The sequence below is a fragment of the Bactrocera neohumeralis genome, chromosome 5 (genome assembly GCF_024586455.1).
Source record: "Bactrocera neohumeralis isolate Rockhampton chromosome 5, APGP_CSIRO_Bneo_wtdbg2-racon-allhic-juicebox.fasta_v2, whole genome shotgun sequence".
In the NCBI taxonomy this organism is placed as follows: Eukaryota; Metazoa; Arthropoda; class Insecta; order Diptera; family Tephritidae; genus Bactrocera; species Bactrocera neohumeralis.
In genome coordinates this window covers 58,743,032-58,768,858 of record NC_065922.1, presented here as the reverse complement: position 1 = coordinate 58,768,858, position 25,827 = coordinate 58,743,032, and the positions used below count along the sequence as shown (strand labels likewise).

General features: G+C 37.5%; 1 protein-coding gene across 1 annotated transcript; it reads left to right on the top strand.

The window, feature by feature from the left end:
* Nucleotides 1-5,440: 5,440 nt before the first annotated feature.
* LOC126759324 (uncharacterized) lies at nt 5,441-5,956 on the top strand. The gene is made up of 3 exons (XM_050474058.1): nt 5,441-5,588; nt 5,656-5,794; nt 5,856-5,956. Exons 1-3 carry the CDS (start codon nt 5,466-5,468, stop codon nt 5,954-5,956), a joined length of 363 nt encoding a protein of 120 aa, XP_050330015.1. The 5' UTR covers nt 5,441-5,465.
* The last annotated feature ends 19,871 nt before the right edge of the window (nt 5,957-25,827 follow it).

Sequence of the window (25,827 nt, the reverse complement as noted above, 5' to 3'; positions counted from 1 at the left end):
ATGCTTATTTGATATTCATAAATTATGTGTTAATATCACAGCTGCTACTACCAATTAGAGTTATCAACATATCAGAAAGAATAATTGACATGCATATGTATTTATAGCGGGTGATCCACGTAGAGGCATTTTTTTATTAGCCTTTTTTTGACAGATCTCGCGTGAGCCGTGTCAAGCTGTCATGTTATTTTTGTTTAGTATTGTTTGGCATTACATCATTGAAAGTTTTACGTCTCAACAACGTTTACGATTTGTAAACTCAACTTTACATATTACGAAAATTTACGTTCTGTAAAGGATGTATTAATAATCGGCCTACTGAGTGTACTATTCGCAACACCATCACCCATATGATAAATAGCATTCATTATTGGATAATATTGGACCGAATAGACCACGTCCAGCACGCAGGGAAGAAAATATACCAGCCGTAGCTGAGAGTGTACACGAACATCGTGGAGAGTCGATTCGGCGATGTTCGTACTGACGTATGGAACGACTTGGTGCATTTTACTTCGAGATCTTAAATTGAAAGCGTATAAAATACAGCTTATGCAAGAACTGAAGCTGCTCGACATTCCCAAGGGACATCGCTGAGCTCTATGCACTCTTGAAAAGTTCCAAAAAGATCGTAAGTTTTCGAACCAAATTTTGTTCAGCGATAAGGCCCATTTCTGGCTCAATGGGTATGTATGTAAACAAACAAAATTGCCGCATTTGGGACGAGGAGCAAACAGAAGAGATTCAAGAGCTGCAATTTCAGCCAGAAAAAAACTGTTGTAGTGTGGTTTGTGTGCGGTGGAATCAGCGTTCCATATTTCTTCCAAAATGATGCTGGTGAGAAAGAAATCGTCAATGGCTATTTGATGCCTGATATTGAAGCTCGTGATCTCGTCGACATTTGATTTCAACAAAAACCTCGAAATGGATCACCCTTTATATATTCGTATACATTTTGTTTTTCTTTGTTACTTTTTATGATCTTAAACTTAAATCACAAAAAAATGCGCCAAATATGACTAAGTTGACAAATATATTGCTGGCAACATCGGTTAATAATTTGTTTTATTTGTGTCTGAAGTAATCACACATAAATACCATATGTATCGGGTGATTTTTTAAGAGCTTGATAACTTTTTTTTTAAAAAAAACGCATAAAATTTGCAAAATCTCATCGGTTCTTTATTTGAAACGTTAGATTGGTTCATGACATTTACTTTTTGAAGATAATTTCATTTAAATGTTGACCGCGGCTGCGTCTTAGGTGGTCCATTCGGAAAGTCCAATTTTGGGCAACTTTTTCGAGCATTTCGGCCGGAATAGCCCGAATTTCTTCGGAAATGTTGTCTTCCAAAGCTGGAATAGTTGCTGGCTTATTTCTGTAGACTTTAGACTTGACGTAGCCCCACAAAAAATAGTCTAAAGGCGTTAAATCGCATGATCTTGGTGGCCAACTTACGGGTCCATGCATCTTGAAAATGAATTGTTCTGGAAGTTTTCCCTGGTGGAAATGGCCATTTTTTCAAAGATGTGTTGGCGCCATTTGTTGAATGGCGATCGTCAATCAAGTTCAGTTCTTCAAATTTTTGGCAACAAAAAGTTTGAAGCATCGAACGATAGTTGATCGCCATGGTTTCAACAAGATGGCGTCCAACAGCATCTTTGAAAAAATACGGTCCAATGATTCCACCAGCGGAAAACCACACCAGAACAATTCATTTCAAGAAATGGACCCGTAAGTTGGCCACCAAGATCATGTGATTTAACGCCTTTAGACTATTTTTTGTGGGGCTACGTCAAGTCTAAAGTCTACAGAAATAAGCCAGCAACTATTCCAGCTTTGGAAGACAACATTTCCGAAGAAATTCGGGCTATTCCGGCCGAAATGCTCGAAAAAGTTGCCCAAAATTGGACTTTCCGAATGGACCACCTAAGACGCAGCCGCGGTCAACATTTAAATGAAATTATCTTCAAAAAGTAAATGTCATGAACCAATCTAACGTTTCAAATAAAGAACCGATGAGATTTTGCAAATTTTATGCGTTTTTTTTTTTAAAAAAAGTTATCAAGCTCTTAAAAAATCACCCGATATAAGCACTGCACGAGCTTAGTTGAGATGGATAACCAAGCGCACGAACTGGAGAAATGTTTAACAAAGTGAATTTCGCTTTACGACAATATTTTTTGTTACCATTGCCGGCGCTGTGTTCCATAAAATTGCCAACTTGTAGTGTTGTTAGTTTATTAGGCAACAAAAGTCAGACGACCAGCATAAAGCCTATTAAGGTGCTAGAGTATTATGGCTGAAATTCTGACTGCACTCGAGCATCTTCTTATTATAGCAGTGCGAATATGCCCACTGGTAGGTCACGTCGTAGATAGTTGTATTTAATTTTTTGCCTTTTCTTCTCTCTGGTGGTAGTAGTTGTAGTCGTATTTTCGACTACAAATGGGCATAGGAAAATTTGACGAAATATAAAGCTGAAGTACGCGTTTATGACAGAGCGTGGGCAATGACGGGTGCAGTAAAATACCTCAAAAAGTAAGAAAATATGCGTTCATGTAAACCATATGCAATATCCAGACAATAAAAGTGGTAGTCGGTAAGATGTGATGTTTCCGAGGTGATGTAAGGAGCTCCTCTCTCCAAAGCCACAAAAACATATCTTTATCAATTATAATAAGTTTGCTCCAAGTGGATGGGGACGTGCCCGTTGATTGTAGAAAATTTCCATATGACGAAGAAAGAAGTGCTTTTCTACTAAAACGTAACAAGGCATCGGCTAACATCTCCGCCCTTGCTATGCCCGAATTGATTGAATTAAGCCTCGAACTTCTGTCCCATTTACCGTATTCTTCATATAGTCTGCATAGTAGACCTCCAGAGATTTCCTTTAGACTGGTTAAAGAAATTGGAGGAAACGTAGAGATAAGATGAGATGAGACTATGCTGAGAAATAAATAGTGATTTTTCCGAAATTTTCGCTTTCTCCTGTAAGCTAAGTACTTATCGGATCGCTGGGTATATAGATACATGTATTTATATAAAATTTATTAAAAAATTCATATTTTTTAAGAACAGGACTTTATATAAGAATACTACAATGACAAATAATACTGTTAGAAATGAAAGACCACTTGTGAGAAACGAGTGAGTACAATTTCTCCAGAAATAGTGGAAAAAGTATAATTTCTTGCTAAATTTTTGAAATATTTGTTCCGAATTTCGGATTTATGTCATTATTCCCTTATGTGCAAAAAACACCTATCATATTCAACATAAGTTATTCAGCAGACAAAAAACAACCGGAAATAACTGAAGGCGCAATTAGTTGCACTGTCTTTCGTCAGTTCTACGACTCTTTAGTACATATCCATATACCTAGATGCAAATGTCTTTCACAATGCATGCTTGTAGTTTCTTTGTGTCCTACGATAACGTTTACTTAACGTTTGAGCGTGGAATATTTGTAGTAAGAAACAGATGTGTCAATCGTGCACCTGCCCATGTTGGGTAGCTGCGAGAAATGATTGCTGACCGCATGAAATTCAAATGCAAATGGGCGCCGGTTGTCAGTGCTCATTACTGCTTCGCACTGTCAACAATTCGAGTTGTGCTATGTTTGGTTTTAGGCTCATACAATTAGCGTTCCAAAGTAAACAGGACTTAAACAAAAACAGAACAAATGGTTTTTTCGGCAATTTATTTTAAAACAGTCTCCTTCTGCTTCAATATATATTTTTGCACGGTCCAAAAGCATGTCGAACGAGTGTTTTAGCTCGTTGGCCGATATGGCCGCCAGTATGCCGGTGCAAGCATTTTGAATGGCCTCTATGTCTGCCTGAATGGAAAGCGTTCCATTCATGGGCAAATACATTTTTCCGAAAATGAAGAAGTCGCACGGTGTCATATCAGGTGAATACGAATGGTTAATGGTTAAAATCTGATTTTTGGTCAAATAATCGGTCACAAGCGTCGATCGATGAGAACTATTTTTAGTTGTCAGTCAATTTGTGCGGAACAAAACCTTTCGTAAACCCAAATGTTCGGTCAAAATGCGATAGATCGATGTTCAATTCCATTTCCATCAATGATGATTTTGGCTGATTTCTGATGAATTCACGCACAGTTTCGATGGAATTTCCGGTGATCACGGATTTTGATTGGCCCACATGTTGATCGTCATTTATGTCCCCACGACCACTTTGAAAACGTTGAACATACATGGGGCATACGAATTTGGTTACTTTATGTACTTTGTGTAACATACCAAAGTTCTGTTTTTTTATTTCTTAATGGTAAAAAATTGGCAAAAAAAATAGTTTCTTTACGCGATTGTGAATAATAGTGCTTGTACGAAAGTACACAAAATGTTTGGAAGGCATGTAGCTTACTTAGATGAAAAAACCGTTCACATTACTGTGACATAGCAGTATAAACCGCAGACGTCATTCACACCAGGAACTACCATTTGAAGATACGCGAAAGAGTTGTCAGTTAAGTAGTTCGAGCTCTCAATTAATTTTAGTGCGCTGTAGTGAAGTAGTGTTAGGCAGGTATGCGTGACAATTTCAAAATTGTTCCTTTGTTAATATGCGGTAAAATTTATTAACTTTTTCCTGAAGGAACCCAGCGGGAACAAAATAAAGGCCTCACAAAAGCAGGGCAATGTGAGGCCTTATTTGCTTAATACCTTCCCTTTCTCATGAATGCCTCATATATAAATATGTATATGTAATGTGCATAATGTGCGTAATACGGCTACTGGTAACTCTAACAACAATAATAATGACATAAATGCAAATAAAATAAAGAAATTGGTGTGTCAAATAAAAAATTCGTAAGAGGGCATGCGATGAAATTCTCCAAATATTTCGTAGTGCTGACGTGCGTGTACCTGCACCAAAAAAACAATTAATGACATTGCCTAACTCCCTGTTGTACTAAACTGTTGTTTTATTAAACTTTTTATCCCCATCAGAATTGTTGGGTTTGTAAAGAAAATGAAGAAGAATATTTTTTAGCAATAGAGAATTTTTTTGAACTACCAGTTAGAAGTTTGGAATTGGGAATTGGATTAGTGCATGAAGTCGCCACTAATGTAGAAAAATTTAATGTAAAAGAGTTATTGTACAAGGCGATGTGCTTGCCATATCAAGATAAAATGGTTTTTTTGCCAATTCTTCATCACTTCACACTTTAAATTATCCTTTCAATTGAATATGAAAATTGAAACATATAATCTAAATATAATCGATTTAGACTAAATAATCCAAAATGTCAAAACGGAGCTACATGATGATAAATGACGAAAATTCTCCACCTTGCGAGTGTGGAAATAAAATGAAAAAATTGGATAAGTAATTACTATACATAATTGTGTGTATTAAATTGATTAAACAATTTATTTATAGAAGAAGAGGTGCAACAAATGAAAAACTTAATTTGTGAGCTACATGTGAAGATGGATAAACTTTTAGAGAAAGCATTTCCGAAATCTATAAGCCTGGACATATTTCCAATAAGAAGCGTTGAAGAAATGGAACATTTTGAGGAAAATGCTGAAATGTTTCCAAAAAATGACGTAGTAAGTTAACTGAATGAACAGTATTTTCTGCGAAACTATATAATTAATACTTTCCTGATTTCAATAGATTTGTGGCATTAAAGAATGTATTACAAAATCTCTACAATTTATCATCACAGAAGAGTGCTTGTTAGAGTACAATTGGGATGGGCTGCAGAAGAAAAAATCATTAAAAAAAACCAACTTATTTGGAAAATTTGTGTTTGGTAGGTTTGTTTTAATTAAATACATAAATTCACAACTCACAATTGCTATTTCTAATTTTAGACGCTCTGAAGTTCCCCGAATACGGCTTCCCTAATTACGAAAATAATATTAAAAAATCGATACAATTAATAAAAAATAGGGTGTATAAAAACGTACGATAATAAATCAAAATAATATATTGATGAATTAAAAGTCTTTCGTGTCATTATTAAACAGCTTATTTTTATTAAAACAATAAGGCCTCATTTACTCCTTTTTTAGATAGCAGAGGTGAGGCCTGATTTACTCCTTTTTATACTCTCGCAACAATGTTGCTAAGGAGAGTATTATAGTTTTGTTCACATAACGGTTGTTTGTAAGTCCTAAAACTAAAAGAGTCAGATATAGGGTTATATATACCAAAGTGATCAGGGTGACGAGTAGAGTCGAAATCCGGATGTCTGTCTGTCCGTCCGTCCGTCCGTGCAAGCTGTAACTTGAGTAAAAATTGAGATATCATGATGAAACTTGGTGCACGTATTCCTTGGCTCCATAAGAAGGTTAAGTTCGAAGATGGGCGAAATCGGCCCACTGGCAAGCCCACAAAATGGCGGAAACCGAAAACCTATAAAATGTCATAACTAAGCCATAAATAAAGATATTAAAGTGAAATTTGGCACAAAGGATCGCATTAGGGAGGGGCATATTTGGTCGCAATTTTTTTGGAAAAGTGGGCGTGGCCCCGCCCCTACTAAGTTTTTTGTACATATCTCGAAAACTACTATAGCTATGTCAACCAAACTCTACAGAGTCGTAGTCGTTCTTCAGGCATATTCATATACAGTTCAAAAATGGAAGAAATCGGATAATAACCACGCCCACCTCCCATACAAAGGTTATGTTGCAAATCACTAAAAGTGCATTAACCGACTAACAAAAAACGTCAGAAACACTAAATTTTACGGAAGAAATGGCAGAAAGAAGCTGCACCCAGGCTTTTTTTAAAAATTGAAAATGGGCGTGGCGTCGCCCACTTATGGACCAAAAACCATATCTCGGGAACTACGGATACTAGACCGATTTCAATGAAATTCGGTATATAATATTTTCTTAACACCCTGATGACATGTACGAAATATGGGTGAAATCGGTTCACAACCACGCCTTCTTCCAATATAACGCTATTTTGAATTGCATCTGATGCCTTCTCTGTATAATATAAGTTAACACAATGTTTTATGAACTACTACATAAATTCCATTCCCACATTATATGCTAGAAACATACAAACCGTTTGCATACTTTGGAGTCCTATTACAACCAAAAGTGTAACTGCGCTAAACGCGCATCCGCTAAATTCTTAAGTTAGCGAAACACGCGCAACCATGTCTTCTCCCCCAAAACCAAATAGCTGCAGGTGAGCGCTAAACGCGCAAACCCTTTTAGCTGACCAAGCATCTTTGGTCACGTAGGCCGGCTCAAGCATAGGTTACATTATAAACTTTAAAGTTAAGTGTAGTCAGTTTTTTTAAGTTACTAGACTCGACAGGCACATAGTGCCGCTAAAAAAACATAAATAATTTTAAGATAGTAAAATAGGCACATAGTGCCGACCTAATAAAATTAATTAATAAATAAACCTCCGTCTCGTTAATTTATATACATTAGGAACCAATGATGATAGCAGAATAAAACTTTACACAAATACGGTATTTGAAAAATATGTAAATCACGGATAATGAAATCTCGATTATCACTTTATGATGCGAGAGTATAAAATGTTCGGTGACACCCGAACTTAGCCCTTCCTTACTTGTTTATATATTATACATATATATATTTGTATATATTTATGTAGTACATGTGAACCGTTATTAAATGTGATTGGAAACACTTTTGTCTGATTCCTGTCGACTCCAGTCCAATAAAAATGACATTTAAATTATTGTTGTGTAAGGGGCTATAGTGGTTCGACCTGAGCAATATGTAATGAGATTGTAGCAATGGCTTGGCTTTTCGTACTAATTTTCACTCAGCTTCGTTGAAATAGATTAAATCACATCCAGGTTTGAACAGGTATTTTCATTCCCTAATATATGAAGCATTTACATATGGACTATATCAAATATCAATACTTTTCGCTTTTCTGAAATGTTCTACTGCAGCATAGATAAATTATTCCAGACGATCACTTTTTTTAGACCGAACACTAATTAAGCTTAATGAAGAGAAGAGTTTGATCGTAATATTACTGGACGAAGAAGGGAATGGATATCTGTTGGTAAAAATGCAGAATTCTCATTTGTAACCATACCCACAGTTCAATTATTCTTTAGTGTCCAATTTGCTTTTAGGCACGCACTTATGACTAAATATAGGCACTTTTACCTTCACATGAAACGTGAATTTTTCCACAATTATTTATTTATTATTTTTTTTTTTTTGTTTGTAGGCCGTAAGGAGGGTTTAAAATGCCTTCGCACCATATAGGGATCGTCATCCTACGTGAGTGGTGTACCCACTAAAACACTCCCCCCTTCTATCACGGAATGTTTTCCCCTACCCCGGGACCGCTTTCGCGGGCAAGGTTTCCAAGATGGACCCATTACACGTCTATTTCTACTCTCCCTGCGTCCAGGGATGCCTACGATTTTGTAGCCAGCATCAAGCTATTTGGCTCGTCTTCTATTGGGAATCTGCGTCCATGTCTCTTTTCTTACTGCGTAGGACATGTTCCACGTACGAGGCAATTATTTTCCAGTTTTCGCTGCTAGATATCATTTTTTTTAAGAGATTTTCCGCACTTAGTTCTCCAAGTTTGTTTTGTACAGTCCTCCGTGCTTCTTTCCACCGGTGGCACTTGAAAATGGTATGGTTTGCATCGTCTAGTGGTTCGTCTCCGTAAATACATGCTGGGCTTTCTGCTTTTCCCACGTTGTATAGGTATTTTCGGAAATTCCCGTGACCGGACAGCATCTGTGTTATATAGTAATTTACCTCGCCGTGTTTTCTACTGTGACACTTCTCTATTTTTTTAATCAGTTTTGCGGTCCATCTTCCTTTGCTTCCTTGGATTCGGACACAGTGCGGTACGCCGAGGCGACTCTCAAGGCTGCTGTTCTCTGCACTTTAGCAAGCACTTTTCGTCTATGTTCTACATTTAATGTATCGGCCCATATTTCGCTACCGTATAGTAGCACTGACTGTGTTGTGTCCATAAGCAATTTCCTTCTACTTGCAAGTGGGCCTCCGATGTTTGCCATGAGTCTTGATAGCGCCATGGTTATATTTGCTGACTTTTTTGCAGCATGTTGGATTTGAGCCCGGTACGTCAATTTGTTGTCCATTCTTATTCCAAGGTATTTTAGGGTTTTCGTCGTTTTAATAGTTTCTGAATGAACTTGCATGTTAACCTCGGAGCAGGATCAGTTCTGTTTTTTCAGCAGCTAGGCTGAGGCCGTTTGAGTCCAACCATGTATGTGTTCGCATCATAACTTGTGTTTGTCGACGCCTGGCCGTGTCGGTATTACGCGCGGTTATGACGGCAGCGATATCGTCTGCGTAGCCAACGAGGTAGCAATCGTCAGGCATTTCAACGTTTAAGATTCCATCGTAGCTGGCATTCCATAGATCTGGTCCAAGTATTGATCCCTGCGCTGCTCCAGAGGTTATTTCCTTACTTTGTGGGCCATCACTCGTATCGTATAGTAGTTTCCTGTCTTTAAGATAGCTTCGTACCATTTTCATCAAGTAGAGGGGGTTTTGAAGCGACTTTCTAGTGCGTCGATCATATTTTCCCATTTTGCGCTATTGAGAGCATTTCGTACTTCGATTGTTGCGAGGAGGACTATTGGCTTCGAGAAGTTGTTCTTTCGATGAGCTTCCTCCACGCTGCGCACGACGTCTTCCACAGCTCCGATGGTGGACCTGCCTGGTCTGAAGCCATGTTGTCGCTCTGATAGGCCTCCAGCATCGTTTATGGCGGCTATAATGCGGGGTTCCAACAGTCTTTCTAATAACTTTCCTGCTGTATCTAGCATGCATAAATGTCGGTATGCTGATGGTGTTCCTGGGTCTCCTTTGCCTTTGCTTATTAGGGTCAGATGCTGCCTCTTCCATATTTCTGGGAAAATACCCTCGTTCAAACATGCATTATACATGGATAGCAGTAAGTGCGGTCGTTCCATAGCGATTAGCTTTAACACTTCCGCTGGTATCTCATCAGGCCCAGGGGCTTTTCTGGTCTTTAATGTGTTTGCTGCCGTGTTCATTTCCTCCAAGGTGAAAGGCGGACATGAGCTCTCTTGTGTATGTTCTGGTGGGTCTCTTCCCAGGTCATGGGTTGGAAACAGAGTGTTTACGATGTGCTCCATAGCTGCGGCGTTTAATTCAGTGGAAGACTGTTTTGCTCCGAGTTTTTTCATTACGATCTTGTATCCGAGACCCCACGGATTTTTGTTTATATCGTTAGGTAGCTCTTCCCATTTATCTTTCTTTGGCTTTGTTATTGCGTCTTTCAGCTCAGTTTTCGCAGCTTTATATTCCCTATGCTCTTATATTCCGTTTCTTCCTCTTCTTCTAGCTCTTGTGTATCGTCGTCTTTTGCACAGACAAGTTTGCCTAAGATTTCGGATTTCGTCGGTCCACCAGTAAACTGCTTTCTTTGGATGTCCGCCTTTTATTTTGGGCATTGCTACTTTACATGCCTCAGTAATGGTGCTCATAGTTGCTTGGACAATCAACCTGGCTGTGCTACTTGCGTGGTATTTTGGTGGGTTTTCATCTATGGACGCAAGGAGCTTTCCTGAGTCTAGCTTGGAAGAGTTCCATTTACGCGTTCCTCTTCTTTTCGTCGTTGCTGGGTTTTTTTCTGGATGTATTGGTGGTCGCTACCAGTATAGTCTTCCAAGACTTTCCATTCCCGCAGCTGGTTTGCGAATCTTTCGGACACCAGCGTGATATCAGGGGTTGTGTCGTTGCATCCTGGTATTCTGAATGTGGTTTGGGATCCTCTATTGGCGACGATAAGGCTTAATCTAGCTGCCATGTCGAGAATTTTCCGGCCCCTTGAGTTTGTAGTCGGTGTGCCCCATTCCATGGCCTTGGCGTTGAAGTCTCCGGCTATGATTAAGTGATGGTTTCTTTGTCGTGCAGCATACTCTATAGCATCGAGCTTTGCTTGGAATTCTGTGATAGGGTCGCTCGGTGTCAGGTAGCAGCTAATTATCGTAATTCTTTCGTTTTTTATCCAGACAAACCCATTTCCTCTCCCGCTTTTTGTTTTTTGAAACTACTCCTTTCCGTTAGCCATATTGCCACTGTTGCTGTGGTGTCTTCTAGCCATGTTCCATCTTGCGCTATTTTGTATTGCTCGCTAATGATTGCTACCTCGGTTCCGAGTTCCAGCATGAGCTGCGGCAGGAGGTGGTCAGCTGTTTTGCTCCTGTGCATGTTACACTGTAAGATCTTCATGTTCTTGTTTTTTCCCTATACGACTCACACGACCGAGACCCTGCGATGTGATCTGTTTGGGTATACTTCTGTTCTACGCAGAGGCAACAGCACTGTAAGTTTTTGCAGTCTTTCAGCTTGTGCCCGGGTTTCCCACAACTTATACATAATCCTTGGCCTTTTCTGTCGGGGCCTTTGCATTCCCATTGCAGATGGCCGAAGCCGAAGCATGTCTAGCATTTTTTAACTTCCTTCATAAGCTTCATCCTGCAGCTGATCCATCCTATTTTTATGTGTCCTTCTTTTAGTACCCTCGCTATCGGCTGTCTGTCAACGTCGCATATGCGCGTATTTGTTCGCGAGTATTTGGAGCGCTGGTCCTCACTGTGATTTCTTCATCTGCTTGCTCTAGTAAACGTCTTACGGAGGTCATGATTTCTGTTGCGGTGGATAAGGAGTCGAAGATCTCAATTGTGGCTTTCTGTTTTAGTTCGCTTACAGAAGCTATACCACGTAGGTTGCTTGTGAGAGCGTTTCGGAGCTCTGGTTTCGGTTTTTCTCCTTTCTTCAGTTCTAGGAGCAGGGCACCTGAATTTGTTTTCCGTATTGCCCGGACTTCCACATTGTCTTGGTCTGTCATGACGTGTTGCCGTATGTTTTGAAGCACCTCGGCATAGCTGCGGCCTTCTGCCGGTTCGATTAGCACTGTGTCTGGTCGAACTCTGGGTCTGGGTGCCGTTTTTTGCTTCTGGAGCTTGTCATCTGTTTGTCCTTGAGTTTGCTCTTCGTTTTTATGTCGTTTTGCTTGCTGTATCTTTTTTCCTCTTACTACGTGCCACACAGTATTTCCGGGTCCTCGCCCCCTTTTCTCTGACTCCTGTTCCATTGGACTTGGTGCCGTTCGTTTAGGAAGAGCTGTTACTGGCGTTGAAACATCGTCGTGTTCGTTGCATGCATCTAAAGACCTAGTTGTGGTCGTGCGTCTCGTATCCTTTTCTGCCTTCATCCAGTTTCGGCGCAGGCTACCGATAATGTCGAAGAGTTCGTCTAGCTCGGATATCCCATTTTTTACATCGGAACTTATATTCTTCTGTCTCAGCATTGCCAACTTCTTCTTTTTCAGGGTAACGCGGCACTTTAAAAGGGCTTCATCCTCTTCTGCTCTCATCTTCTTAATGAATTCTTGCCTTGGAGAGTTGTATCCATTTCGTAGGCCTCGGTCGATAGCCGGAGTTCTATTACTTGTTTCCGTGCTTGCTTCCGCTGATTCAGGCATAGATGAGGCGGTTTCCTCTATGCAAACCGTTTGGATTGCCCTCTCATTTCCCATTTGTGGCGGCGAACGCAAAATTTTGCTTTGTCTTCTGAAGGCATTTAATCCGTCGTCCATTCGTCCTTTTTGTTTTAGTTCTGGTGTGTTGTTTTCATTGTTTTCTTTATTCATGTTTGTAAGGGTCCCCGCTTCAAGCCGCTATCTTTGCTCGGTTGTACAGTTGCATTTTCGGTCCCTGTGGTTATCTTTGCATTGCAGGGAGGCCACACGGGGGTTGACACGAAACCTTATGGGAATTCGTGTTCAGAGCCAGGACCATAGCACTAGTCAGGATTGAAATCAACTGAGCCTGTACCGCCAACCTAATGGCGACGTAGCATCGAACGTACTTGAAGCCCTGCCAAAGTTTTAACGGGACGGAGGCGCCTGTGACATTACCCTGAAAGCCATTTCTGCAAGATGTCACTCTTGCATACTGAGGTAACAGAATGCCGCAGCCGTCAGCCCAAGTTCAAACGTTTCCAAATCGTGTGTCAAAATCGTGGTCCTACTTCGTTGCGTGATTTCTTGCGTTGTCGTCTGTGCTGTGCTCTTTAGTCGGGGGCTGTATTTGTTATTTACAGCTAACCTGTATTTCTCAGGTTTGCTATCTGCCATCTGTTTCCCCGGCAGAGCATTTACAGTTGGGGATTTCTTTTCCTTGCGATTTCCGTTGTAGCGTCCCTAGTCGCTATGTTGCCTCCCTCTCGTGGTTAGGTGATCCCTCGAGGCCACCCTCTGTGGGGTTGTGGATGCTTATTTTGAGGCGGCATCTATTCACCTCGTCACCGGAGATTCGTAGGATGCTTCAGGTCTTTTAAGCCGAACCTCCTCTCCTGCCGCTCTTGGTCAGGGACTGCTTATTGTGTATTCGCAGCTAACCTAAGAACTTAGGCCGTTAACAGTTCGCCAAGCTGTGACCCTTCGTGGCCTGAGCTCAGCCATTTTGGTATTTATGGATATTATTTTTCCACTTAAGCGCCATGTAAGCAAATTTTCAGAAATTCGTACAAATATCATTGAGTTTGGTTTGAACCGCAAGTAAATGTTCACTGACTTTTAGAAAATTCTAGTTTTATTAAATATATTTTTCACCTATAAAACGCATTTCATATGTGGATTAATGGTATGCGTGTTTGGTGTTTGCTAATTTGGCTGAAGGGAAGAAAGAGCTGTACAATGTTAGTTTTGTTAATACATGTGTGTATATAGTATACTTGTAGTACTAGCACCGCGGCTAGTGGCGGCGTTAAGTGTATTGAGGTGGGAAATCGGCTAATATGCCGGAGATGGTCGAATAAATGAGTCAAAGGCGTATCGTTGGTAAACACCCACATAACCTTCATACCGAATACAACAACGAATTTCACTGATTGTAATTTGTGGATGGGATGCAGTGGGAAGTGGTAGTAGTTTTGTTTATTTCCATTTCTTATTAGTCAACTACGAAATTAGCTCTAAAGCGGTAGCCTTTTTAGGAAAACGCAACCAATAAAACATATTTTTGATATTATTTTGTTTTCTAATATATGTCAATTATTCGAGAGCTACGAACTTACACTGCGAAGCAAAATTTTTATTCTTGGACACCATTTGTTACTTTTCTTCTATCTTTATTTAAAGTATCATGAAAAAATTCAAAATTTATCGAACATTCCATGTCAGATGCCCAAATGGGCAGCACTTGTCGTGCAATCCTGCGCTAACAAATCTAAAGATTCATATATATAAATTATTTTTCTTCGATCAAAAACGTTGCAGTAACCCTTTATTTTTGTTTATTATAAGTTAGTATAATTGATTTTAAGAGTTATTTTTTAAAAATCCAAGAAAACAAGGAAAAAATCTTATTTGCCATTTGAATCATTCACTATAATAAAACTAATGTAACATGTGCAAAGTAAAATTTGGTAGCATTGAAGATAGCGGCTATGTCACTCTTTGCTGAGAAATGACAAATCGATGACATTCAACAGATTGTTTATTTAATGCTACTTTAATAAGAATAAACATTCCACACGAATTTTCGACAAGGATTTTGCTTTCAATACTAATTAGGCTCTCGCGGAAATTATTATAGATATCAATTAACGTATTATGCAATATACACTATTCGCTACTTTCAGCTACTATTACTTGTTTATTGTTGTTATGTGTGCTTCACATTTATATGAACGTATATCACAGAAGCGAATATCGATTATTTTTATACTCTCGCAACAATGTTGCTAAGGAGAGTATTATAGTTTTGTTCACATAACGGTTGTTTGTAAGTCCTAAAACTAAAAGAGTCAGATATAGAGTTATATATACCAAAGTGATCAGGGTGACAAGTAGAGTCCGTCTGTCCGTCCGTCCGTCCGTCCGTGCAAGCTGTAACTTGAGTAAAAATTGAGATATCATGATGAAACATGGTACACGTATTTCTTGGCCACGCCCACAAAATGGCGAAAACCGAAAAGCTATAAAGTGTCATAACTAAGCCATAAATAAAGATATTAAAGTGAAATTTGGCACAAAGGATCGCATTAGGGAGGGGCATATTTGGACGTAATTTTTTTTTGGAAAAGTCGGTGTGGCCCCGCCCCCTACTAAGTTTTTTGTACATACCTCGGAAACTACTATAGCTATGTCAACCAAACTCCATAGAGTCGTTTCCTTCAGCCATTTCCATATACAGTTGAAAAATGAAAGAAATCGGATACTAACCACGCCCACCTCCCATACAAAGGTTATGTTGAAAATCACTAAAAGTGCGTTAACCGACTAACAAAAAACGTCAGAAACACTAAATTTCACAGAAGAAATGGCAGAAAGAAGCTGCACCCAGGCTTTTTTTAAAAATTGAAAATGGGCGTGGCGTCGCCCACTTATGGACCAAAAACCATATCTCAGGAACTACGGATACTAGACCGATTTCAATGAAATTCGGTATATAATATTTTCTTAACACCCTGATGACATGTACGAAATATGGGTGAAATCGGTTCACAACCACGCCTTCTTCCAATATAACGCTATTTTGAATTGCATCTGATGCCTTCTCTGTATAATATAAGTTAACACAATGTTTTATGAACTACTACATAAATTCCATTCCCACATTATATGCTAGAAACATACAAACCGTTTGCATACTTTGGAGTCCTATTACAACCAAAAGTGCAACTGCGCTAAACGCGCATCCGCTAAATTCTTAAGTTAGCGAAACACGCGCAACCATGTCTTCTCCCCCAAAACCAAATAGCTGCAGGTGAGCGCTAAACGCGCAAACCCTTTTAGCTGACCAAGCATCTTTGGTCACGTAGGCCGGCTCAAGCATAGGTTACATTATAAACTTTAAAGTTAAGTGTAGTCAGTTTTTTTAAGTTACTAGACTCGACAGGCACATAGTGCCGCTAAAAAAACATAAATAATTTTAAGATAGTAAAATAGGCACATAGTGCCGACCTAATAAAATTAATTAATAAATAAACCTCCGTCTCGTTAATTTATATACATTAGGAACCAATGATGATAGCAGAATAAAACTTTACACAAATACGGTATTTGAAAAATATGTAAATGACGGATAATGAAATCTCGATTATCACTTTATGATGCGAGAGTATAAAATGTTCGGTGACACCCGAACTTAGCCCTTCCTTACTTGTTTATATATTATACATATATATATTTGTATATATTTATGTAGTACATGTGAACCGTTATTAAATGTGATTGGAAACACTTTTGTCTGATTCCTGTCGACTCCAGTCCAATAAAAATGACATTTAAATTATTGTTGTGTAAGGGGCTATAGTGGTTCGACCTGAGCAATATGTAATGAGATTGTAGCGATGGCTTGGCTTTTCGTACTAATTTTCACTCAGCTTCGTTGAAATAGATTAAATCACATCCAGGTTTGAACAGGTATTTTCATTCCCTAATATATGAAGCATTTACATATGGACATCAAATATCAATACTTTTCGCTTTTCTGAAATGTTCTACTGCAGCATAGATAAATTATTCCAGACGATCACTTTTTTTAGACCGAACACTAATTAAGCTTAATGAAGAGAAGAGTTTGATCGTAATATTACTGGACGAAGAAGGGAATGGATATCTGTTGGTAAAAATGCAGAATTCTCATTTGTAACCATACCCACAGTTCAATTATTCTTTAGTGTTCAATTTGCTTTTAGGCACGCACTTATGACTAAATATAGACATTTTTACCTTCACACGAAACGTGAATTTTTCCACAATTATTGGATTTAAGCATTTGGCGATATTATTTCCGTCGTCTTCACAAGTGTAACAAGACATGATTTATTTTATGGACACGGTTCTCCCTAAAACTAAAATAGTTTGTCATAGGTCAGTGAATGCCTTATAAATTGCTTGTCATTAGAGTAATGCCGCCGTCGTAACCAAAAGCATACGTTGTATTGTGTTAGACCGGCATTTGACAAAAATATACCAGTTTCTTCTTCAACAAACACTCATGGCTGCACAAACAAAAATTCACACACACATACCTGAACAATAGCAGCTGCCAATGGGCCTGAGCAACAGCCAGACACCGCTTATAATACATAAATTCAATTTTGCTGGCACTTTACAGCGACTATAAGTCGTGTAGTTTTTGTTGTTGTGGAAAAGCACTGGATTGGATTTTTCTAAACGTCGCCCGCATTACTCTATTAACGAACTGCAAACGTCGACTGCTATTAGTTTTTTTGTTGTTGCTGCTGCACTTAGCAGTATGGCAGAGGTGAAGGTGTAGTGAACTTGGGAAAGGGGCTATTGCAATTAACAAGAACAACAATAAACATTGAATTATCACACAACTACACCGTATTCACACAGATACAAACACAAACCAATTCTGGAATGGCCAGTTGTACACTTTTTATTTAATATGGAATTCTCAAGCCCTTTTTTAATTATGAAATGTGTGCACCAGAACTTGATTTATGCATGTATAAGCATACATATATACACAAGCTTTATATTTTATTTTCATTTCACATTTGTTATAAAAACTTCTTTATAAGAAGTCATACACACACACTTTAACACACATTTCGTTTACAATCTAATTGTTGTTGCCTGTAATCCAAGCATTTGGTAACAATCATCAAAGCACTTTTAATAGATACTAATTGTCGAGAGGTTTAAATTTTTCGGTCTTCGTTGATATTTTTTGAGTTAAAATACCTTTCACTTACTTAATATTTATAATTCCATTTGTGCACTCTTAACATCTTGTATTTTCACAACACACCGTACAAAAAATTTAAAAAAGTCCAGAATTAAACCGTCGGCGAGCGTGACCTTCGACAGCATATATATTCCATACAGCACAGCACAACGAATTCTATTCACCACCAACGCAACGAAGAAGACAAGAACTCCAGCGAACGCTACATTTACTGCCCAGTAACTCAATTAAGCAACTCACCACTGTATATTGAGTGGAAAACGAAATATACTCATTGTTTGGGAGCGAGATAATGGTTGCTGCTCAAAGTTTAGTCAAGATAAATTTTATTTTGAGTTTTATACTTTTAAGGGTGGTGGAAGTTGCATCAACATTGAGTAGAATCCTGAAGATTTCCACCATATTGTATGAATGGTTGTGGTATTTAGGAAATTATGATTTTTTCGTTTCATACCGTTTTTATTTTATGATATTCAATTATTTTTTTGATTTTACTTTCATATAGTAAACAGTTTTATTTACATTTCCTCTCCAAACGGTTTAATTAATTTGGTATTATATATACATAGTACATACGTATGTATGTATATAAATGTTGACGGTTGCGCATTATCGCACACTGATAGCAACAGGTGTCCGTTCAAGGTCACCATAAGAAAACATTCGATACGAGAATAACCGTGGTTTTAAATCTTTTTAAAACAATTTAAAAAATATTTGATATTTTAAATATCCATATCACCTGTGTTTGTGACCAAAGAGGCAACAATTTTTTAACCAAAGAAATAATACTTTTAAAAAAGTGATCAACAATTCTTTTCAAAACATGTTTTACCGGGGTTCTGGCCATACCAAATTCCAGTAAAGCAATGTGTATAAATATTTCAATTATTTCAAATTATTTATCTTATTAAGAATTTATAAGTTCAAAAAATGCATTATAAAGAGCAAAGTGCGTTTAAAGATTAACCGATTAAGTTGATTGACCAGAACGCTTACATTTTAGAATTCAAAATCATTTGAGATATCGATTTCAAAATTTAGTGATTTATTTTAAAAACTAAAAGCTATCAAAATTTGGAAAAAGTCGATTTTTTCTAAGTTCACACTTTCAAGGAGTCGAGTTCCTCCAAACATTTGTGGTTTTTGATGTTAACTGGAGGACTAAAGACTTACAATGGGTAATATTTTTCACCGGCAGTGTAAAAGCAAGGAATATGCAGTGCAGCTCGGTAATGAGTCCGAGGCTAGGACCTGAATTCATCTCAAAGCCCCAAGCAGCGTTACCTTTTGGATATGTTAGCTGGGTAATTACTACAATGAAACCATTATTTAAATCATCATTTAAGGGGATGTTCTGAAACAAGGACGTGTCCTCTTAGCGATGATTTCAACCCTTGTGGTCATTTGAAGAATAAAACAATGATAGACTATTGATTAGTAACTGTCGCTATTTAAAGAAGCTGCAAAACAAAAAAAAATATTTTTCAAAAACTGGCTGCCACTCCAAAATAATGTTCGAATTTTTCCTTTGATTCCTGTCGATTTTTATTTTTCCAAAATTTCAAGTTTACATATTCTGTTGGTTTATGCGATAGAGAGATATTTAAAGAATATTCACATAAAATGTCAAGAAAGATATAAAAAAATACCTAAACCAACTCAATTTATAATAAAGCATAAATCATACCTTTGTAAAAGCTGAAGCATAAAGTTCCAGATAAGTAAATCAATTTTAATGCAAGATGTGAATACATTTGATAATTATTACTCTTGTGCATATCTAACTTTTTCATTCAACGGGAATGAATAAAAATTGGTTGAAATGTGTATACTATAAATTTCCATAATAATAATGGCAACCAACTATTGGATAATAACGCGAGCGAAAGATAATAATGGATTTAATAAAAGTACGCGGATCGCAGAGATACTTATTAGTAGGCGTTGAAAGTGTCAAAAAATATGTACATATTTACGTTTATGCATGTATTCAATTAATTTGCTGACATTCAGAGTTTCATTGTTAATGGATATACAAATAACATTAAAGAAGAAATTAAAATATACTGATGACAACAAATTCGCCGCACATAGTTAAATGGATATACAAATAACATTAAGGAAACAACTTAAATTGTGTATCCAATTTTATTGTTCAGCAGATTCGAGTTTATATTACATACTATGTTCTGATGATTTTTTATGACCATTGAAACTACTCATAGAAACTGACTGTACTATACCATTTAGGATTTGAGTTAAAATCTTAACAGTCTCCAAAAGTCTTTGCTAAAAGACTATTGTTACATATTTGTATAATATTGCTTTGGTTAGTTTAAGAGGTCGATCCTTACATCGTTATCATGGAATGATGCCTAACACTGTTATATTATAGATCATAAGATCCTCACAATTCGTCGAAGTGATTTGAGCTTATATATCCCGGTTGTCGACCAGCACCTGCTAAGCGCATGTGAGGTCCATTGACTTAGTGTCAGAACGCAAAATGCCAATGGAGATTTAACTCGGGCCCACTCTGATGTGAAGGAGACAAGGGTGCCACAAGGAGCAGTTACTAGCGTTTCTCCTATGTCCAAATGTCAATATGAAGTAGCTTCAAGCTGTTTCCAGTGAAGACAAACACTTCTTGACTTTCGTTCGAGCTCAGCACTACTATTGTCGCTTTGTCTGTAAGTCCTTCACTATGAAAGAGGTTGAACTTCGTACCAGAACGTCCCCCGCTACCTTAATAGCAATGAATTCTGCTTCAAAAACATTACAATGGTCCGGTAACCTAAAGCTAAGACGGAGAACTCTTAACAGAAAACTTCTCCTTTAACCTTTCTTTCTAATTCGATCCTTTCTGCGACACAGCGATTTCAGTTTTAAGGAATGAAATTGAAGAAAAGGAGGAGGCAAAATTTAAGTTTTTGGGGAATTCAAAAATATGGAACACAGGTATCCAATATTTTTATAACTAGTATATTTTTTGCGAAACGACTGGCGCGCTGTTGTTAACTCGGCTATAATCGCTTAAGCGGTTTCTACGCCAATTAAGAAGAAGAAGATATTTTTTGCGGGTCCTTCAGTGTGGCATGTGAAAAATGATGTTTCCGAAAAACTTTTGGCGGTGGAGGCAAACAGTTACAGAAAAGTAATATTATTGATAAAATGAGTTCTTAGGACAATAAATGCGGTAACATATCTGTGAACAAAAAAAAAAAATATATGTATGTATATATATATAAATAAGAACGTTCAAAATTTGATTCTTATTTGAAATAAGTCACATAAGTTATAATAGGTTGTCAAAAAAGTCTTGCGGTATTTTCGCTAGTTGGCGCTGAAAGCGCGTAGTTCTAGTTTTATTCGTCGCAACGGGTCATGCTATACCTTTTTGGGAAGCTCATTTCACGCGCTAACACGTGATTGATTGTCGCTTCTTTTAAGTCGTTCGTGAGTTATAGCGTGGTGCAAAATAAAGAGAAAATACTGCATATTTTACAGTACTACTACGTTAAAAGCAAAAATGCATCTCAAGCCGCCAATAAAATTTGTGCAGTTTATGGACCCGATACAGTTTCCATTTCCAGCGCACAACGATGGTTTCAACGTTTTCGTTCTGGTGTAGAGGTGGTCGAAGATGCGCCACGCTCCGGAAGGCCTGTCGTCGAAAATTGCGAGAAAATCGCTGAATTGGTCGAAAGAGACCGGCATAGTAGCAGCCGTAGCATCGGTCAAGAACTGAGCATGAGTCATCAAAAATTCATTTCAATTTCAATAACACAAAAAAAAAAATCAATAAAAAATACTGCAATCTTTTCATATCCGAAATCGATAAAAACCGATTTAACCGTCCGGTCAATGATCGGGTATCCGGGTATCCATTTCACTTTACATGTCAATTTTTCTTAACTCCTCCTCAAAAAAATTTTACGGCCGCCTGGATCCCCAAAATTAAAGTTATTTGACACCCAGTTTTCGTCAAAATTTTTTAGAATCAATTATTTAATAAAAGTTATTAACTATCAAACTTGATACCCCTTCCGTTCAATAACCAGGTACCAGGGTACCCGCTGAGAAAAAAATAGTTAGTAAGAACAAACTAACTCCGTTTTTATTTATTTTGGTAATATTATTTTGTATTTTTTTACTATTTATTTATTTATATTGTTTTATTTATTATGATACAGTGCTATATAAGAATTAAAGTATATTAAATTATTCTGTACATCCTTCACATGTCGTGGTTGTAATACAGTGTTCATCACAAATAGGTTTCTCACATACTGAACATATTTTTCTAGTTTTGCGACGTTTTTTGATTTCACTTTGAAGACATTCATAGCATACACCAGTAATCTTTTTCCTTCCAGTTGAATCGCACTGCTTCTGATGTCTCAATGATACAGATGATGTTGGCTGCGCAATTGGATTGACAGCTCGACCAAGAAGAGATTCAATCGCCACTTTCGTTGAGAAATGCCTCATAATTTGTGCATTATTCGCACGATTTTCAACGAATGGAGTACAAAGCTCTCTGCCCAATTGCCGATAAATTAAGCGTCGTTCATACGATTTTTTAACAAGCATTTTATTATTCTCATAATACAGAATATATGCTGCAAGGCAGGCGATATCGAGAATATTGTAAAAAAATCGTTGAATTGACCTTTTTGTAGTATATCTACCAAGCATTTTATCCATCGTGTCTACTCCAGCTTTGGACCAGTTATAAAACTCGATGATTTCGGGTTTTTTCTGTGCACTATCACTAATTTTTGCTTCGTGATGCATTGATGGTAGCATAATTACTACCTTGTTTTTGTTTTGGCACATAACTACATAGAGTTACTTTTTCATGAAAGCCAAACACAGTGGATAATTCTTCTCGAGTTTTTGAAACAGCCATTGCTGGTGGAATGTATGCTTTATTTTTCTTCAGAGTACCAACAATCGTAAAGTTCCAAGATAATAAAAATTTTGCTGGTGGCAGAGTTGTGAAGAAATTATCCATTGTAATGTTTCTACCGGATCCTTTATATGGTGCCACCAAGTCTTTAACAACTCTTTCACCAACATTTTCTCACGCCCATCTTTCGATTTCCCTGTGTAAAGCTGTCCAGTAAGTGGATACGAATTTTCCGCATCACATATCCACCATACTTTACCATTCCATATTTAGCTGGCTTTGATGGAATATATTGAGTGAATCTAGTTCGACCTCGGTATGGATAAAGTTGCTCGTCGATTATTAGGTATTCTGTTGGTTTATAATGTGTTGCTAAATTACTATTTAACATTGTCCAAATGTCTCGTATTGGAGCAGCTTTATCACTTTCTAAGCGCTGAGCTCTAGTATTGGCATCGTCAAATTGAATAAAACGAATAATATTCCAGAAGCGATTGATACTCATTGCTGCGCGATATAATGGATATGAATACGGCTGCCACATTTCCCTTGCATTATCAGTATTTGAATTATTTGCGCCAGAAGTTATCAAAATAGCCAAAAATGCATAAAATTCCTGCCGCTCGAGATTTTTCCACTCTAATTGTTTTTTTTCTGGATTTTTTTCATTATATGCTGTATACGTTAAAATTGCCTTTTTATTAGTATGGCGTATAATGATATTAGCCATTTCCGGTGTGAAAAATAATTTAAATGTGGTTAGATTAGACAACAAATTGGTGTTTCTATTAGGTCCACATCTTTCTCGCACAATATTACCTCTCTCAGCTTGATGTTCACTTGGTGGTGTCGCAGCCCCTGAGTGCCATCTTTTGCTTTTAGTCCAGACAACGTTGCTTCTATTTCACATTGTTCATCTTCATCTTTATCCTCTCCATCTTCACCTTCTTCATCTTCTTCGTCTTTATCTTCTCCTTCTTCTTCATTATCTTCATTATTGGGTGCAATTTCATCATCTATTATAAAAAAATACACAATTTATATTACATAAAATACGTTATAATTATCAATATACTCAAGAGAAAATAGAAGTGTTAATTACCTGCATCATCACAATCCGAAGCTACCGCCTCGTTTGGTGGAAAAAATTCATCATCACTACTATCCAACACGTGGTCATCATCAGATTCTTCTGCTTCGAACGTTTTCTCAAAATTTTTATTTTCTTGAGAACGGGTGGCTCTATGGTCAAAAATAACTAATTATTATACTATTATATAGTATATTATTATACTAATTACTATTTTTTAACATGAAAACATAAAATAAATAATTTACTTGAAAATAAAATATATAAAGCTCGCCTTACCGTGGAGAACTCGTTGAATCAGCCATTGTATTTAGATTAAATACAATTTGTTTGTTGATAATATTTATTTTGTATGTTTTTTCACTTATCTCTGTATCTTTATCTGTAACTCTGTTCACTAGGCTTGTAGAATTCCAACTGAATACGTTTCTTTCTTTTCGTGCGAAATATAAAGGGGGCGGCTTAGGTACCCAAATATCCATTGTGCTTGGCACTCAGCTTTCGTTATTTCTTTCCGTCTGAAATGAAAAGGGGATAGGTACCTAAATATCCATAGACCTTGGCACTCCGCTTTCGTTATTTCAACGAGAACTATAGAATATGTCCCCATTTATAGTTATTTCCTATGCCATGTAGCCAACTTACACAGAAAAAAAATTTTATTTAGTATACTAACGATTTCTACATCTGCTCCACCTGGGTACCCGGGTACCCGGTCATTGAACGAAAGGTGAAAGTTTGGTCATTGACCGGACGGTTAAGCCCTTCAACCACACCCTTTTCCAGACCACAGATCGCCCATAAATTATTTTAATATTGTTTGTCATTTTGGCTCTCGTTTTCGATGGACTTATGAATTTATTATGAATTTCTTTCTTTTTTTATCATTTTCAAAGGTTCCAGCACTAGTCTGGACTAGTCTACCAGATTAGTCATTTCGATGTAGACAAGTACGAGGTGTGTTCAATAAGTATCGCCACAGTTTGCTGACAGTTTTCTTCGATTGCAGGGGCGTGGTGCATCATGAGTTCTTGCCACAGGGAAGAACGGTAAATAAGGAATATTACCTGCAAGTTATGAGCAATTTGCGCGAAGCAATCCGCCAGAAACGCCTGGATTTGTGGAAGAACAAAAATTGGCTTTTGCACCACGACAACGACCCTGCTCACACATCGTTGCTTGTGCGCGACTTTTTGGCCAAAAACAACACACTAATGATGCCGCAGCCACCGTATTCCCCAGATCTGGCCCCTTGTGACTTTTTCTTGTTCCCTAAACTGAAGAGGCCCATGAAAGGACGACGTTACGCTTCTCTTGACGAGATAAAGACAGCATCTAAGGAGGAGCTGAAGAAGATAAAAAAAAAAATGATTTTTTGAAGTGCTTCGAAGATTGGAAAAACCGTTGGCACAAGTGTATAATATCTCATGGGGATTACTTTGAAGGGGACAAAATAGATATTCATGAATAAATAAATAATTTTTGAAAAAACACAAAATTCGCGATACTTTTTGAACACAGCTCGTACACACACATGCTAGTACTTGTATATCGCAAATCAAAAAATATGAGGAAAATAAACAATAATTCGATCTGATCATTGGCGAATTTTAAACAAAATGAGTAAATACATACATCTAAATAGTACAACGTCTTTCAGTTGCACGTTTAGAGTAAAAATGAATAATAATAACATTTAAGCAATTAAAGCTTATTGATCATGCAAATATAACTAAATTAGTGAAATTATACGAAATACCACTTGTTGTAATGGAAATTGTCAGCGTATTCCATAACTACTTGTATGTTCCTTTTGTTGTGTAAATTTCCAGAGGGGAGCACACATTTTTCAACAAACCTAAACTTACGGACAAATGTATTAAGGTGGTAGTCTGGTAACTTGAGTTCATAAAATCGAAATATATGAACGTAAATACAACACGTATTTCCATACAAATGTATGTAAACACCACTTGGCCTAGCCAAGCACGATTGGTCTCGACTAAGTGTATCAGACCGTTGGTCTCGACCAGGGTTAAACGCGTTTTTCTCAAAACATTGTTTTTCTGGTCGGCC